This window comes from Globicephala melas, chromosome 4 (assembly GCF_963455315.2).
Source record: "Globicephala melas chromosome 4, mGloMel1.2, whole genome shotgun sequence".
In the NCBI taxonomy this organism is placed as follows: domain Eukaryota; kingdom Metazoa; phylum Chordata; class Mammalia; order Artiodactyla; family Delphinidae; genus Globicephala; species Globicephala melas.
In genome coordinates this window covers 5,158,949-5,174,304 of record NC_083317.1, presented here as the reverse complement: position 1 = coordinate 5,174,304, position 15,356 = coordinate 5,158,949, and the positions used below count along the sequence as shown (strand labels likewise).

Here is a 15,356-nt window from a genome sequence, read left to right as displayed (position 1 = left end):
CATTGTTTCATCTTTTCTTCCCTCTGAAGTCTTTGCTGATCTGAAATGAGAGCACTTGACTAAGAGTCAGCAGAATTGGGCTCCTATGTTATCTCTTAAACTTAGGAGCTCTGTCCTTGAGCAAGTAGCTTATTCTGTCTGCATCCTTAATGTCATCATATATGAAATGGGAAGGAATTCATTTACATACTATATAGATTGTTCACAAGAAAAGGAACAAGACTGCATGAATGCAAATGGGTGTCAATGTCCACATGCTGAGACCAGAAGAAGTTGGCCAATGAGCACATGCAGAGAGTCGCCTGGCTGGTGGAAGAACATTGTTTTGGAGGGGAAGAGAACAGGAAGAAGTAGATCACTTTCTACTCCCTGGGCTGCACCCAAATAATAAGCTATTCCTTCTCCCCACCAAGGAGTCAAAACACAGTCCCTTTCGTCCTTATGAACAGGGCGGTGTTTTCCTGAGGAATGAGTTTGTTTTCCTTGCTCAGGGAGAGGGCCCTCTGAGAACAGTTGGTGGGCTGAAGGGAGTGAGTAGCTATAAAGATGGGTGGGGATAGGACGAGGAGAGAGCAAGTACCCAGAGAAACAGCAGGTGCACCCATTTCAGGTGTGGCCGCTGGGAAGGGAACCCTTGATCAGTGACAGAGGGCTGGGTTCTGGGTCCTGTTCCAGAGAAGAATCCCAAAGAGGACAGAGGCACAGTCCTGAGACATGGGTCCAGTTCCAGGCTGGAGGGCTCTTCCCAAGCCCAAAGAAAGAAGCTTCCACACAGTACACGATGTGCACATCATGTTTTGTCTATGTGTTTGCATCAGGTATTGTCTGTTGATCTTAGCACTACTGCTGGACTTCTAAAGTCTTCCCTAAATTTCAGGGATGGGAAGCCTGAGAAGAACATTTCCCCAGCTGATCTGTCACAGTTCTGGTTTAAATTTCACCAGTGAGAGGCACTTGAATGCGATTTGGAAAGTGCAAGGAAGGAGAAATCGTCGTTCTCCTTTAGAAGCAGTAAGTCAATGCATGGGCAGATGCCAAACATCCAAGTCCGGGAGAACAAATTTCGTTCTGGAGCAGCTGGAACCACAGATGGAAGTGGCCTCTCCTGGCTCCCACTTTTGTCAAGCTCCTAAAAGGCAGCTGAATTCCTCCCATCCTTCTAAAAATACGCATGCATCTAATTCCCTGTATTAAATTCCTACTTGATAAAACACTGCACCATAACTGGGACAGCAGCAAGGTTACTTCTTTTGTAAATTTGCATATAATTATGTTCACTGTGCAATTCACTTTCTTCTTTTAATCTCTGTATGTCTATCCTGAAGAATTCTATCCAATAAAAACAACTGAACTTAGGTGGCCTAGACTGGTGCCGGCCGAGGGGTTGTTAGAATTTGGTGGTCCACTAGTTTATCATGCTCATTTCATGACTTTTACTCTGTACCTAATCTGCAAGCATCCTTTTTATCATCAAGATGGAACACTGGTCCCTTACTTATCAGAAAATGGAACCATGAACTGCCACAATTCGGCACTTGTTGATGGGACATGCGATACCAGAGGCAGTTTGAATGGCTGGACTTTGCTGATGCCACCATTGGGCTTTGCATTGGGACCATGGGCTGCGAGCCGCCCCTGCAGCTGTGTCGACCATACAAGGTTTTCAGTCACCACCTCCTTGGAGCAAGAGATGCCCAAACATTTGTCCTCAGTGTGGCTGTCCCTATCCACAAGAGGATGGTTAGAAAGTTCCTGGGGAAAGACAATGAGAAAAAGGGAAGACAGAGGAGTGGAGAAAAAGAAGGGAGGGCCAGATGGACCCCCGGGGCCATTGTCCTGGTGACTCTACCAAGGCTCGGGGTAACTGCAGTTTCCTTGGGTGGGGATGGGGCATCTACGATGGTCCTGATGCAGCTCCCAGAGCCACGGAGACTCTGCTTATTTTAGCACAGGGAAAGGCCGCAGCTTTCCATTCCTCGTGAGTTTTATTCTACCATCAAAAGGAAATACACCAATATGATGAACATTCATCTTCTCCGTTCTGCTCACCATCCTTTTCCAAGAACTCATTATTGCTCAGTGAGACCCATTGCTCCTACCTGGGAACAGACAAGCAGAGCTGCTTTTGTTGTACCTGAGGGAACCACATTTGACTTTGAAGTTGGGTTTATTTTCACCACTTACGTCACAGGGAGGTGCCACTTTCTCCTTTTTAGATTCTTTGAGCTCTTTCTCTGCATTTCTTCTAGATTCATAGCTTGTCACCTATTTGCATGGGGACAAGGGACACTGGATGATAGGTGAGACTTGATAGCCTCTATGAGCCTGGTGAAGGAGTTTGGAGTGGGTGTTGCTGGAAAGACCCAAGAGGACGACTGCAGGTCCAGTAAACCAGTGGACAGAAGAGGTCAGATGCATGGGGATGGAGGCTTGGAGGCATCCTAACCCATGCAGAAAGCGGGACAGTGGTGAGTCTGGGAGCAGGCGTGGTTAGAGCTCTGGGTGGTAATCAGACAGACAGGCAGGCAGGGAGGTGAGACAGGATTAGATGACCAAGGGCCAAGCAGATGACCAAGACAGAGATCCAGTTTCTAGGACAGGGGTGTGAAAGCAACACTTGGTCTGAGCAAAGGCTGTGATCTGGCATTCAAGGTCAGAGTGTAAGTGGCCACGAGGGTAAAGAAATGAAGCTAAATGCCTTGAATGCTAAAACAAGAAGGAGGCTCAGGCCCGAGGTCAGGACAAGAGTGAAACCTGCAAGGATACAGGAAATAAGATTAAGGGACCAGAGCTTAGGAAGGAACTTTGTGGGTCCAGAGACCCAAGGACAATCCTGACTGGGCCTCCCCACGGAGTTACTTCAATAGGAAACCTCCTGTTTTCCTACAGGGGAAAAGAGGAACAATCTCATTTAAGGGACTTATTATTATTTTGTTTTTTGGTCTCTTGATTGTTTGTCCCCATCTGGACTTATCTTTTGAATGGAAAGCAGGGGACCTGCAGTGGGGGCCGTCTCTTGACTGCTGAGGAAGAGGTGGCTGTGGTCAACTCAGCAGGGAGGTCTGGAATTGGTTTTGGTAGAAAAAATGTCCTACAATTAACATACTTGAGAACTTGGGCTTGTCCCATGCTGCACATTCTTCATGGCATTTGGAGACATAGGCCTTGGGGATTGTGGAAGGTGCTGATGTCACCTTGACTGTGGGAGAGAGGATGTGGGCAGGACCAAGAGGAAGCATTCCAGGGCAAGGCCCTGAGGTAGGAGGAGGCTCCAGAAGGGTCACCTGAGCACTCCGACCAGGTGTACTGAGCACACATTTGTTTCTCAGTCTAGAATTGAGTACATTGCATGGAAATATCCAGAGAACTGTTGTGAGTGTCAGATTTTTTCCTATGGATTTCTGAACAAAGGATTGAAGTCCCTGTTGGCCCCTATAAAGAGTCTACAGCTTCTGCTAACAACCATCTGAACCTACAAGTGGATCCTCCTCCAGTTCAGATGAGACTTGGCCCTGGCCAACGACTGCAGCCCTATGAGAGATTCTGAAACAGAGCACCCAGCTAAAATGTGCCCAGACTCCTAATCCACAGAAATCATGAGATTTTTTAAGTTGCTTTTAAAAAACAGAAAATAAAAGGAGTCTATGGCAAGATGGGAGGGTTTTGGCAGGTGGGTTGACACCAAACAAAAGAGGACACTTCTGGGACCCAGGAGGTAAGGGACAGCCAGGACCCCTGGTAGAGTATACCTTGTGGGAACAGAAGGACAACTTCCAACAGCTTTCTGGGGACAGAGGGAGATGCCTGAGCAAAAGAAAAACTATTGTGCACCAAATAGTGATGGATTCTTGGATGTCTCCAGGAAAAATTGCAGTTGAGGAAACTTTGGTCTCATGTGAATGTGCTACAGGTAAGAGAAGGAAGGGCACAGGGAGAGGGTGAGAGAAATAGGCAGGAACTAGGGGGTCCTATCCCACTGCAGCCTCTCTATGTACTAGAGAGTGGAAGAAGATAGGAACTCCCCCCAGATTAAGGAGCACTTCTCCCTTGCTTGGAAAAGAAAGAGACATGGACAGCTGCAGAGAGTCAACAAAAACTGGCTATAGATGTAACACCTTTCCACCCAGAAAACCAAAGAGGATCAAAAAGAACTATCGGCAGAAGCTTATAAATACACACTACCACAGACCATAGTAAGAAAGCAAGAGAATTTATAATGGGCATATAAAAAGATTTGAATAAATGGAAAGACTGTCCATGATATTGGCAGGGAAGGCTCAATAGTTTAATGATATTGATGTTCTCCATGCTAACCTTTACATTTATTACAGTGTTCCAAATTTTTCAGAATATTGTTTTGGAACTTGATAAAATTAGCCTAACTTGCATCTAGAAGAAATATGCAAATAAAAATCCATGTGAGAAATCTAGGACATTTTTGAAAAAGAAAAACAATGAGGGGAGGAGTGTTGTATGAGATATTAAAACATATTAGGAAGAGATAAACTTCTAGTATGCATGGTCCTGATGCCAGACAGACAGTGCAAGAGAGAGAGGGATAAAAAATGGATTTCAACAGACACATTTCTTTCATAGACTATAAAGGAATTAAAGTTAGTGGGAAAAGGTTGGGCTAGGAAATAAATGGCTTTAGTACAGTTGGGTAACTGTGTGAGCTGAGGTGATGACGACAGTGATGATGATGATAACAGCGAACATGTATTGACTAATTGCTATGCCAGGCACCATAATAAATGCTTTCTATGAACCATCTTATTAAATCATCACATTACTCCCCTTATTTCATTTGCTTCCCATATGAGGAATCTGTGGTTCATGCAGGCTAAGTAATTTTCCTGGAGTAACACAGACAGATGGTGTGTGTCTGGGGTATGCACTCAGCCCACTCTCTTAACTGATGATTTCTACTACTTCTCCTTTATTTTTCTGAAGTAAAGTTCAAATTTAATAAACCTTAATACATAAACAATAGGATTTAAGTTCAAAGGGTTTAAAGATGGTAGCATAAAACCAGCATTAGAACAGTATGGAGGTTTCTTAAAAACCTAATATAGAATTACCATATGACCCAGCAATACCACTCCTGGGCATATACCCAGAGAAAACCATAATTCAAAAAGACACATGAATTTGTAAAGCAATTATACTCCATTAAAGATGTTTAAAAAAAAAAGACACATGCACCCCAATGTTCATTGCAGCACTATTTACAATAGCCAGGTCATGGAAGCAACCTAAATGCCCATCAACAGACGAATGGATAAAAATGATGTGGTACATATATACAGTGGAATATTACTCAGCCATAAAAAGGAACGAAATTGGGTCATTTGTAGAGATATGGATGGACCCAGAGACTGTCATACAGAGTGAAGTAAGTCAGAAAGAGAAAAACAAATATTGTATATTAACACATATGTGTGGAATCTAGAAAAATGGTACAGATGAACCAGTTTGCAAGGCAGAAATAGAGACACAGATGTAGAGAACAAACATATGGACACCAAGTGGGGAAAGCAGGGGTGGGTGGGTGGTGGTGCTGGGATGAATTGGGAGATTGGGATTGACATAAATACACTAATATGTATAAAATAGATAACTAATAAGAATCTGTTGTATAAAAAAAGAAAACAAATTTTTTTAAAAAACAGCATTTCTTTTCTTCCTGGAAATCATAAAATAGCAAATGGGAGAAAGAGAAATAGAAAATGCAAACTCTTTTATGCATGATATTAGGAAATAGCTAAAACTTCAACCACAAAATAGGTGATGGGGCAGCCAACAGTGTACACTGAGCAAAGGTACATGCATGGTGCTAGGGAGTGTTCTAATCTCATACTTTTACAGATACCTGTCCAGTTTTCCCAGCACCACTTATTGAAGAGGCTGTCTTTTCTCCACTGTATATTCTTGCCTCCTTTATCAAAGATAATGTGATCATATGTGCATGGGTTTATCTCTGGGCTTTCTATCCTGTTCCATTGATCAATATTTCTGTTTTTGTGCCAGTACCATACTGTCTTGATTACTGTAGCTTTGTAGTATAGTCTGAAGTCAGGGAGCCTGATTCCTCCAGCTCTATTTTTCGTTCTCAAGATTGGTTTGGCTATTCGGAGTCTTTTGTGTTTCCATACAAATTGTGAAATTTTTTGTTCTAGTTCTGTGAAAAATGCCATTGGTAGTTTGATAGGGATTGCATTGAATCTGTTGATTGCTTTGGGTAGTAGAGTCATTTTCACAATGTTGATTCTTCCAATCCAAGGACATGGTATATCTCTCCATCTATTTGTATCATCTTTAATTTCTTTCATCAGTGTCTTATAATTTTCTGCATACAGGTCTTTTGTCTCCTTAGGTAGGTTTATTCCTAGATATCTTATTCTTTTTGTTGCAATGGTAAATGGGAGTGTTTCCTTAATTTCACTTTCAGATTTTTCATCATTAGTGTATAGGAATGCAAGAGATTTCTGTGCCTTAATTTTGTATCCTGCTACTTTACCAAATTCATTGATTAGCTCTAGTAGTTTTCTGGTAGCATCTTTGGGATTCTCTATGTATAGTATCATGTCATCTGCAAACACTGACAGCTTTATTTCTTCTTTTCCAATTTGGATTCCTTTTATTTCTTTTTCTTCTCTGATTGCTGTGGCTAAAACTTCCAAAACTATGTTGAATAATAGTGGTGAGAGTGGGCAACCTTGTCTTTTTCCTGATCTTAGTGAAAATGGTTTCAGTTTTTCAGAAAAATAAGCTCAAAGTGGATTAAAGGCCTAAATGTAAGGCCAGAAACTATCAAACTCTTAGAGGAAAACATAGGCAGAACACTCTATGACATAAATCACAGCAAGATCCTTTTTGACCCACCTCCTAGAGAAATGGAAATAAAAACAAAAATAAACAAATGGGACCTAATGAAACTTCAAAGCTTTTGCACAGCAAAGGAAACCATAAACAGGACCAAAAGACAACCCTCAGAATGGGAGAAAATATCTGCAAATGAAGCAACTGACAAAGGATTAATCTCCAAAATTTACAAGCAGCTCATGCAGCTCAATATAAAAAAAAACAAACAACCCAATCCAAAAATGGGCAGAAAACCTAAATAGACATTTCTCCAAAGAAGATATACAGATTGCCAACAAACACATGAAAGAATGCTCAACATCATTAAGCATTAGAGAAATGCAAATCAAAACTACAATGAGATATCATCTCACACCGGTCAGAATGGCCATCATCAAAAAATCTAGAAACAATAAATGCTGGAGAGGGTGTGGAGAAAAGGGAACACTCTTGCACTGCTGGTGGGAATGTGAATTGGTACAGCCACTATGGAGAACAGTATGGAGGTTCCTTAAAAAACTACAAATAGAACTACCATATGACCCAGCAATCCCACTACTGGGCATATACCCTGAGAAAACCATAATTCAAAAAGAGTCATGTACTACAATGTTCATTGCAGCTCTATTTACAATAGCCAGGAGATGGAAGCAACCTAAGTGTCCATCATTGGATGAATGGATAAAGAAGATGTGGCACATATATACAATGGAATATTACTCAGCCGTAGAAAGAAATGAAATTGAGTTATGTGTAGTGAGGTGGATTGACCTAGAGTCTGTCATACAGAGTGAAGTAAGTCAGAAAGAGGAAAACAAATACCGTATGCTAACACATATATATGGAATCTAACAAAAAAAAAGTTATGAAGAACCTAGGGGCAAGAGGGAAATAAAGACACAGACCTACTAGAGAATGGACCTGAGGTTATGGGGAGGGGCAAGGGTAAGCTGTGACAAAGTGAGAGAGTGGCATGGACATATATGCACTACCAAACGTAAAATAGATAGCTACTGGGAAGCAGCCGCATAGCACAGGGAGATCAGCTCGGTGCTTTGTGACCACCTAGAGGGGTGGAATAGGGAGGGTGGGAGGGAGGGAGACGCAAGAGATATGGGGATATATGTATATGTATAGCTGATTCACTTTGTTATAAAGCAGAAACTAACACACCATTGTAAAGCAATTATACTCCAATAAAGATGTTTAAAAAAAAAAGGTACATGCAGAAAGACAAGGCGAGATGGACCATGGCTGGGACTCTGAGCAAGCATCAGCAGCGTATGCATCGTGAAAGCGGGGAGCACATCTGAGGGGCAACAGACATCAGCGACCATGGTGTGCACAGGCCGGGTGAGGCAGCAACTTCTCTGGACCTGCTGTGTGTCTTAGATCAGTGAAGGAGGGTTCAGGGAGGAACCAGATACTTGCACAAAGCAATCTGTTCCTGGGGATATGCATTTTCTTCAAATGTGAGCACTCAAAAGGAAGCCAGGATCTAGCAAAGATACTACAAGGAAAATGGAAGAATAAAATAGAGACAGAAATCTATAATGAAATCTCCTCAGAAGAACGCCATGATTGAGATGAAAGCTGTGAATAAAATAGCTACTTGTCTATGAAGCAAGAGCTCAAGAGAGAATGAAATGTGAGCTGGCGGAACTGGAGAAAGAAGGGAAAATATTAAATCACAAATATGAAGGCAAAATTGGAGACAGCACAAAGGAGAACAGACTTTGTGGGGAGAAAGATGTAGAGAATAAACATGAGAAAATATCCAACAAAGTAAAATGGGAGTAAATCAGTTAAAAAATCAGAGAGAAAATGACACCCTCTGGAAGACAGGTGAAGGGAATCTGATGGCCCCGTAGTCAGAGACCCAGGTCACCATGCTACCTCCTAGGCAGAGGCAGAATATCCGGATCTTAAAGGAACAAAGACAGAAATCTATTGAGCACCTTAAAATGTTTTCAAAAATACCTGGGAACAAATCTGGAAATTAATTCCATAACTTTGTTGACATGTTGCAAAAAAGATGACTTCTGCACCCTAACCCTTGAAAAGACCCAAATTGGTGCCAGGTGTCACCCACCCCCTTCTCTCGGAACAAAGTCAGTTCATTCTGTTGTCTTAGTTTGTATATTTTCTGTGACTTGAGATAAACTTTGAATATACACACCCACAAATGCAAAGCACGGAAGAGAACAAATATTACAGACATGATTCGAGAAGGATTTTCTTACATAAAAGATGATTTGAATCTACATATTAAATAGGCACATGACACATCTGGGGGAAAAGTGACCCCACATGCATAACATCAAGGCATAGACTATACATTTACTGGACTTCAAAGTCAGCTCTTCGGTGCATGCAGGCAAAAAAAAAAAAAAAGAGTCATTTCTAAGGAGAAATCAGGCAGCTTCTGTTGCCTCCCAGGAAATAATGCAAGCTACCAACTCCTACAAGCTAAACTCTCTTTATGTGCAAAAAGGCAAGAGGCAAGCCATTGTGAAGAACGAACCTGGAATATTCCTCGCTGGAAAACTGTAGCTAAAGGACTAGCATTGAGCAGGGGATCAATCGAACATAGAACTGAGGTGATTCCAAAGTGGGGCATACACTGGCTGAGCAGAACGTGGAAGGGATAAGCCCTGACCATGGAGAAGGCTTTTATTGATAAAAAATTAGGATACTTAGAAAATGTATCATTGCGTATACTGAGAATTCGGTTGTGACTACAGAGAATGAGGCCCAAACTTCTGATCTTGACCCTGGGCCGATTTGCTCTCCTGACATTGCTCTGTCTCAGTAAGTGGCACTTCCACTGTCCTCAAAGACCCGGGCATCCTGTTGGACTGCTCCCTTTCTCTACGACATCCAGTCCATCAGCCAGATGAATTCAGAAATCAACTGCTCGTCCCTTGACAGCTTGTCCAGGCCACATCACAGCAAAGGCCTGCTAACCGGCCTCCAGATGCAATTCCTGCCTTCCACCTAGGGCCGACAGGGTCCTTTGAAAACTCTAGGCAGAGCACATGGCATCTCTTAATTACTCCAATAGCCTGCTAAGTTCTGGTGTCCGCAGGGTAGCAGAAGAAAGGAGAGCGCCGCTGTCACAACTCTGATCCACTGCCTGCATTCCCCCCGCCCACCCCCGCCAGGCAAAGCCACATCTTTAAGGTCATCGATGAGGAATCTGACCTGCTGGGACCTCCAGAACCTCCTTTCACTCCACTGCAGTGAGTGAGCAGGACCCAGCTCCATTGTCCACCTTGGTGCTTCTGGAACATTCCAGGTATAAACCCACTTCTGCCCCGGCTTTGACCCCTTGACCTTCAGTGCTCCCCCCAGATATGCACATGGCTCATCTCCCATTTCTTTTAAGTTTCTGCTGAAACATTACCTTCTTCTGGGGCCTCCTCTGATAACCCTATTTTAAATATAAACTACTCCCCACTGCTCTCCCACTCTCTACACCAGGCATGCCCTGACTCTTGTCCTTGGACATTCCTCTGACCAAAGCATTCCTGGAGGTCAGAAGTGGCCCTATTTCTGGATGGCCAGAGAGCAAAAGATGTGCAGTCAGCCCCTCTTTCCCCTTTAGCAGCTAACAAGGGGATGGTCCAGGTCCCCAGGACAGCAATTGAAACCCACTTCCTCCACTATAAATGACATACATTTGCTTAGCTATAGATTTCTGTGAGCGCAGGTAAGGCCCACCATGGTATTAAACCCTGATTTTTTTTTTCAAATCTCTTTTTGACAAGAAACCTTGTTTGTTCGTGTAAAAAAAAAAAAAACTCAGGAGACAGAATTGAATGTCTTAGACTTTGTGTATCCAGACCCAAGGTCAAAACTGTAATAACATTATTTTTCAGGAAAGATTGTTTCATTTCTGCAATAGCTGCCCTTAAACCACTGCAATTTACTCTGGAATTCTGAAGCTTCAGGATTAAATTGCATCTCTTGGAGAAACAGCCTGAGTCTGTGTGTGTGTGTGTGTGTGTGTGTGTGTGTGTGTGTGTGTGTGTGTGTGTGTGTGTGTGTGAGACATAGAAGAACTGCACTTATGCTCTTAGTGACTATTTGATTATGGGAAACATATTCTATAAGCAAGGCTAAATTTTTCTTAAGAAACATCTTTGCTACTTGCATGATTAAAATAATAATATACCATTTCCCCTATTCTATTGAAAAATATTAAAAAACCAAGCATAATACCTGGCATTATTCTCATCGTAAGAAACAGGCACTACTATAAACTGTGGGAAGGAGTGTAGATGAAAAAAGTGATGACAAGTGGCCGATACATATTGAAATCTATAGAAATTGCTTACTCTTTGAACCACAATTCTACTTATAGGAGTTTATCACCAGAGAGAAAATGGACACATGTACAGAGATCAATGAGATAGAAGTCACTGTGACATTTTTACGATAGTGAAAAACTGGGAAAAAACACAATATCCAACAGTAGTGTTGGACACACCTGGTTGCCAAGCACCCATCCTCCCCCTTAGTGAAATAGCCTGGGTTGTAGTCACGACGGCCGTATGCTTAGCTATAACACAACTTGTAGAACCCCTGTGGCGAGGGCTGACCTGGCCGGTGAGACATGAGCAGAATTGATTTATCACACAGTCTGGAGAGGTCCTTAGAGGGAACTGACTCAGGTGGGTGTGAGAGCCTTATCTCTGTGGTCTTCCTCGTCCATGGAAATGTGCAAGTGGCCACGGGACCTTAGTAGCCATTGACTGATGGTGGGAGATGCTTTCGAAGAGTGACAGAGAGATAGATGTAAACAGTGTGGGTCCCTGATGACTCAGGGGAGAAAAACTAATCCTGCCCTATCTACTCCCAGATTCCTCTTATGAGAAGGAGTAAACCCTTGTGGCACTAAGTCAATGAATTCAGTCCTAACAAAGGCAAGAGAAGTTAGATGTATTTATGGATGTATGAATAGAAACTCAACAGAGACATTAAAAAGTCACAGTGAGCACCCATATTTGTTGCCCTGGAAAGACATTCATACCTATTATTAACTGAAGAAAGGAGGTTGTAGATCAGGAAGACTCACATGCTCGCAATTTTTTAAAAAGCACAAAATTATATGTATATCTACAGATATATATATTTGCCAGGGAGACAGTCTGAAAAGCTAGATGAAAGTTTACAGTATCAGGACTTCCCTGGCAGTCCAGTGGTTAAGACTTCACCTTCCAATGCAGGGGGTGTAAGTTCAATCCCTGATCAGGGAACTAAGATCCCACATGCCTCATGGCCCCCAAAAAAACAAAACCAAAAACATAAAACAGAAGCAGTATTCTAACAAATTCAATAAAGACTTTAAAAATGGTCCACATCAAAAAAATATCTTAAAAAAAAAAGTTTGCAGTATTTATCTTTGGTTATCTTTGAGTGATGTTTTTAAAGGGGGATTTTAACTTTTAAAAATTTGTTTGCTGCAATTTTTAAATTTTTCCTTAATGATTTTAAATTGCATATCAAGTTCAAAGGTAAAAAGGCTTCTATAATTTAATTTGCACATCAGTGATGGGAAGGAATAAGATGTCTGTAACACCCATAACAGACAAAGGGTTATTTAATCTATGAAAAACACTCTTTCAAATAAATGAGACATAGAGATGAGTGTGAGAGTAACATGAATGAGAAATTCTCCAAATGGGAAAATGAAATGGTCTGTAAACAAAGGCTAAAACATTTTCAACATCATTAGTAATCTAAATTTGTAAATTAAGACAGGAATTTGTAAATTAAAACAATTCACCCATCACATAGTAAAGACTAAGGAAAAAAGGATACTATCTAGTTGGCGAGGGTGCAATACATACACAGCTTCATACTACTGGTCAGTGTGTAAATTGCCCTAATATTATCCAATGTGTCCTGGTCCAGTGCAGACCAAGAGCCTTCAGTGTGATCACAGTATTTCACTTCTAGGGATTATACAGACATTTCTCCAAAGAAGACATACAGATGGCCAACAGACACATGAAAAGACACTCAACATCACTAACTGTTAGAGAAATGCAAATCAAAACTACAATGATGTATCACCTCACACCGGTCAGAATGGCCATCATCAAAACGTCAACAGACAATAAATGCTGGAGAGGGTGTGGAGAAAAGGGAACCCTCCTACACTGTTAGTGGGAATGTAAATTGGTGCAGCCACTATGGAGAACAGTATGGAGGTTCCTCAAAAAAAAAAAAAAGGAAAAGAAAGCAACCACACATATGCACATTGAACTAACACACGAGGATGTTCACTTCTGCAGTGTTTGTAATAGTGAGAAATGGAAAACAACCCAAGAGAAAGAAAGAACATCCACACAATGTCAAGCATTAGAAATAATTTTGAAGAAGATAAGCATCATGGGAAATGTTTGTAACATCTATATAAACTCCATGCACATCGATGTAAAGCACATTAAATCAAATGGATGCTATTTGTTTCCATGTAATGCAACATAGGGCTACAAGTATGGCCCCAAATAAAAAGTCACGTGGGCAGATACTCTGAATAACGGGCTTTTATTTTGGGATAAAGTGCTTTTCACATGGACAATGTACATGGCATGCTACAGGGGAGTAATCTCAGGGATTTAAAACAAAGTTAATTGATTCTCCCCCCAACCAAATGGTATCTATCCCTCTCTCTCCTCCCTCTGCTCCTCCACCCTAAAGGAAATACACCAAAAGGAACTGTGGCAAGTATGCCGTTTGTTTTTCTCTGATTGCTGTTACTTTCACAATAAGAAAATGCAACACAGTATATACCTTAAGTCTTAAGATTGTTAGGGAAAAAAAAAACATGATTTATTTATTTGTTGTTTGTTCATCCTATCAGTATATATTTGGCCCTCACCTGTTTAATAAATTACTGAAGGAAGTTATGTGAATGAGAAAGGAAAGAGTATTTCCAACACGTTCGTAAGCATAGCTAAGGAAACTTTCCTGGAGAAGGTGATAAGATAGAAATAAATTATTTTTACCATGTCTAGAATGGTTCTCTCATTAGTTTTCAACACTGCTCATTTTAATTTATGTAATGTTTACAGTGTTACCTTAATACTGGGAAACATTGCTTTGCCTTTGAAGAGAAAGCAAGATTAAGGGTGAAATTTTGCTTTTAAAAAGAGACTACCAAGGAGATGATAGGTAGTTTTTTATATCTATGGTATCTAGGTAAATAAAACAACCAGTAGTTTTATTTTAACCTTCTAAAGCCACTTACCCTTACTTATCTAAATACTGGGGAAATAATTTTCCAACAATGAGTAATTCTGACAATTTATACTTGTTTTTCCATGTGTATGGGCTTGCAGGGGTCCCCAAGCAGATCATGGTCATCCAACATAGGTAGTCAAGGTAGAGCTTTCCCAGGTAGTCAAGGTAGAGCTTTCCCAGGTGCTGAAATAACTTACATAAACTGCCTCCCCTACCCGGTCTTTCCAAGGGCATGTTATACAAGAACATTTCATGGCCCAAATGAAAACACTTAGGTGGGTTACTAGGGGTGTATGTGAAGGATGGATACACTTGGTGGAGGTGGGGACGTATATATTTGTAAGAAACATCTGTGCAAGAAATGCTCATCTCATCCTTTAGAATATAACATACATTTGGTAGATAACAAGCAAATCAAGTAACTTCATACCTTTAGAGAATTTCCACACGATGGTGGGTACAGGATAACCCTCAGCTGAGCAATTGAGGATGACAGGCTTGCCATAAATCCCGTCTTGGTCCCGTGGCTGAACCACAAACTTGGGAGGAACTGAAAAGAGAGAAATGCCACCAGTAATTCAGACAAGACTGCAGATTATTAAAGCTGTGATTTTAAGAAATCCAAGAACTTTAACAAGCATGAAAGTACAAAGAATGCTTTACATATATGTGAAAATAAAGCAGAGGATTTGTAATTAGGGGCCAATTAAGGAAGCAATTTCAGTGCAGGTGATTTTTCTTATTATATCAATGATCTGATGCAGATGGAAGTTGCTTTGCACTGGACTTTGGAGTGTGGCAGCTTGACTAAACCAAGGGAATGTGACATTCTGTTTTTGATCTGTTATGGAAGATCTTTGGGGATCCATTCTTGGGTATGAAATGTTTTTAAAGCATCCAATATCTATTCTTCCTCTAACAGGAGATGAAGGGAGAATTAATAGTCTCTTCCTAAAGGCAATAAAGAACACAACATGGTATTGAACATTTCTTAAAAATCTGATAAAGACACATAGACCATTATTTCTGACATCAGTACCCTTCTGAGCCAAAAAGGGACTATGGAAAGCAGTTGAAGGGAGGTGCCGTGAAGGCTTTATAGAGTACCGATTTGAAAAAAAAAAAAAAAAACAGATTAAGTAACTGCTTATTTGGTGAGTTTTGTGAGATGCTGAAAGACACATCAGCCCTACCCAAAATATACACATGCACTCTGCTTAAAAAGTACCTGCCAAGAG

The 15,356-nt window shown here is 41.2% G+C and overlaps 1 protein-coding gene across 6 annotated transcripts in view; it reads right to left on the bottom strand.

Moving 5' to 3' along the window:
- The window catches only part of DSCAM (DS cell adhesion molecule), a 752,061-nt gene that overhangs the window by 261,077 nt on the left and 475,628 nt on the right, over nt 1-15,356 (bottom strand). For all 6 annotated transcript variants that reach the window (XM_030835449.2, XM_060297784.1, XM_060297782.1 and 3 more), the window contains exon 10: nt 14,549-14,668. In XM_030835449.2, the coding sequence (XP_030691309.1) occupies nt 14,549-14,668 (120 nt within the window). The remainder of the gene's footprint in view (nt 1-14,548; nt 14,669-15,356) is intronic.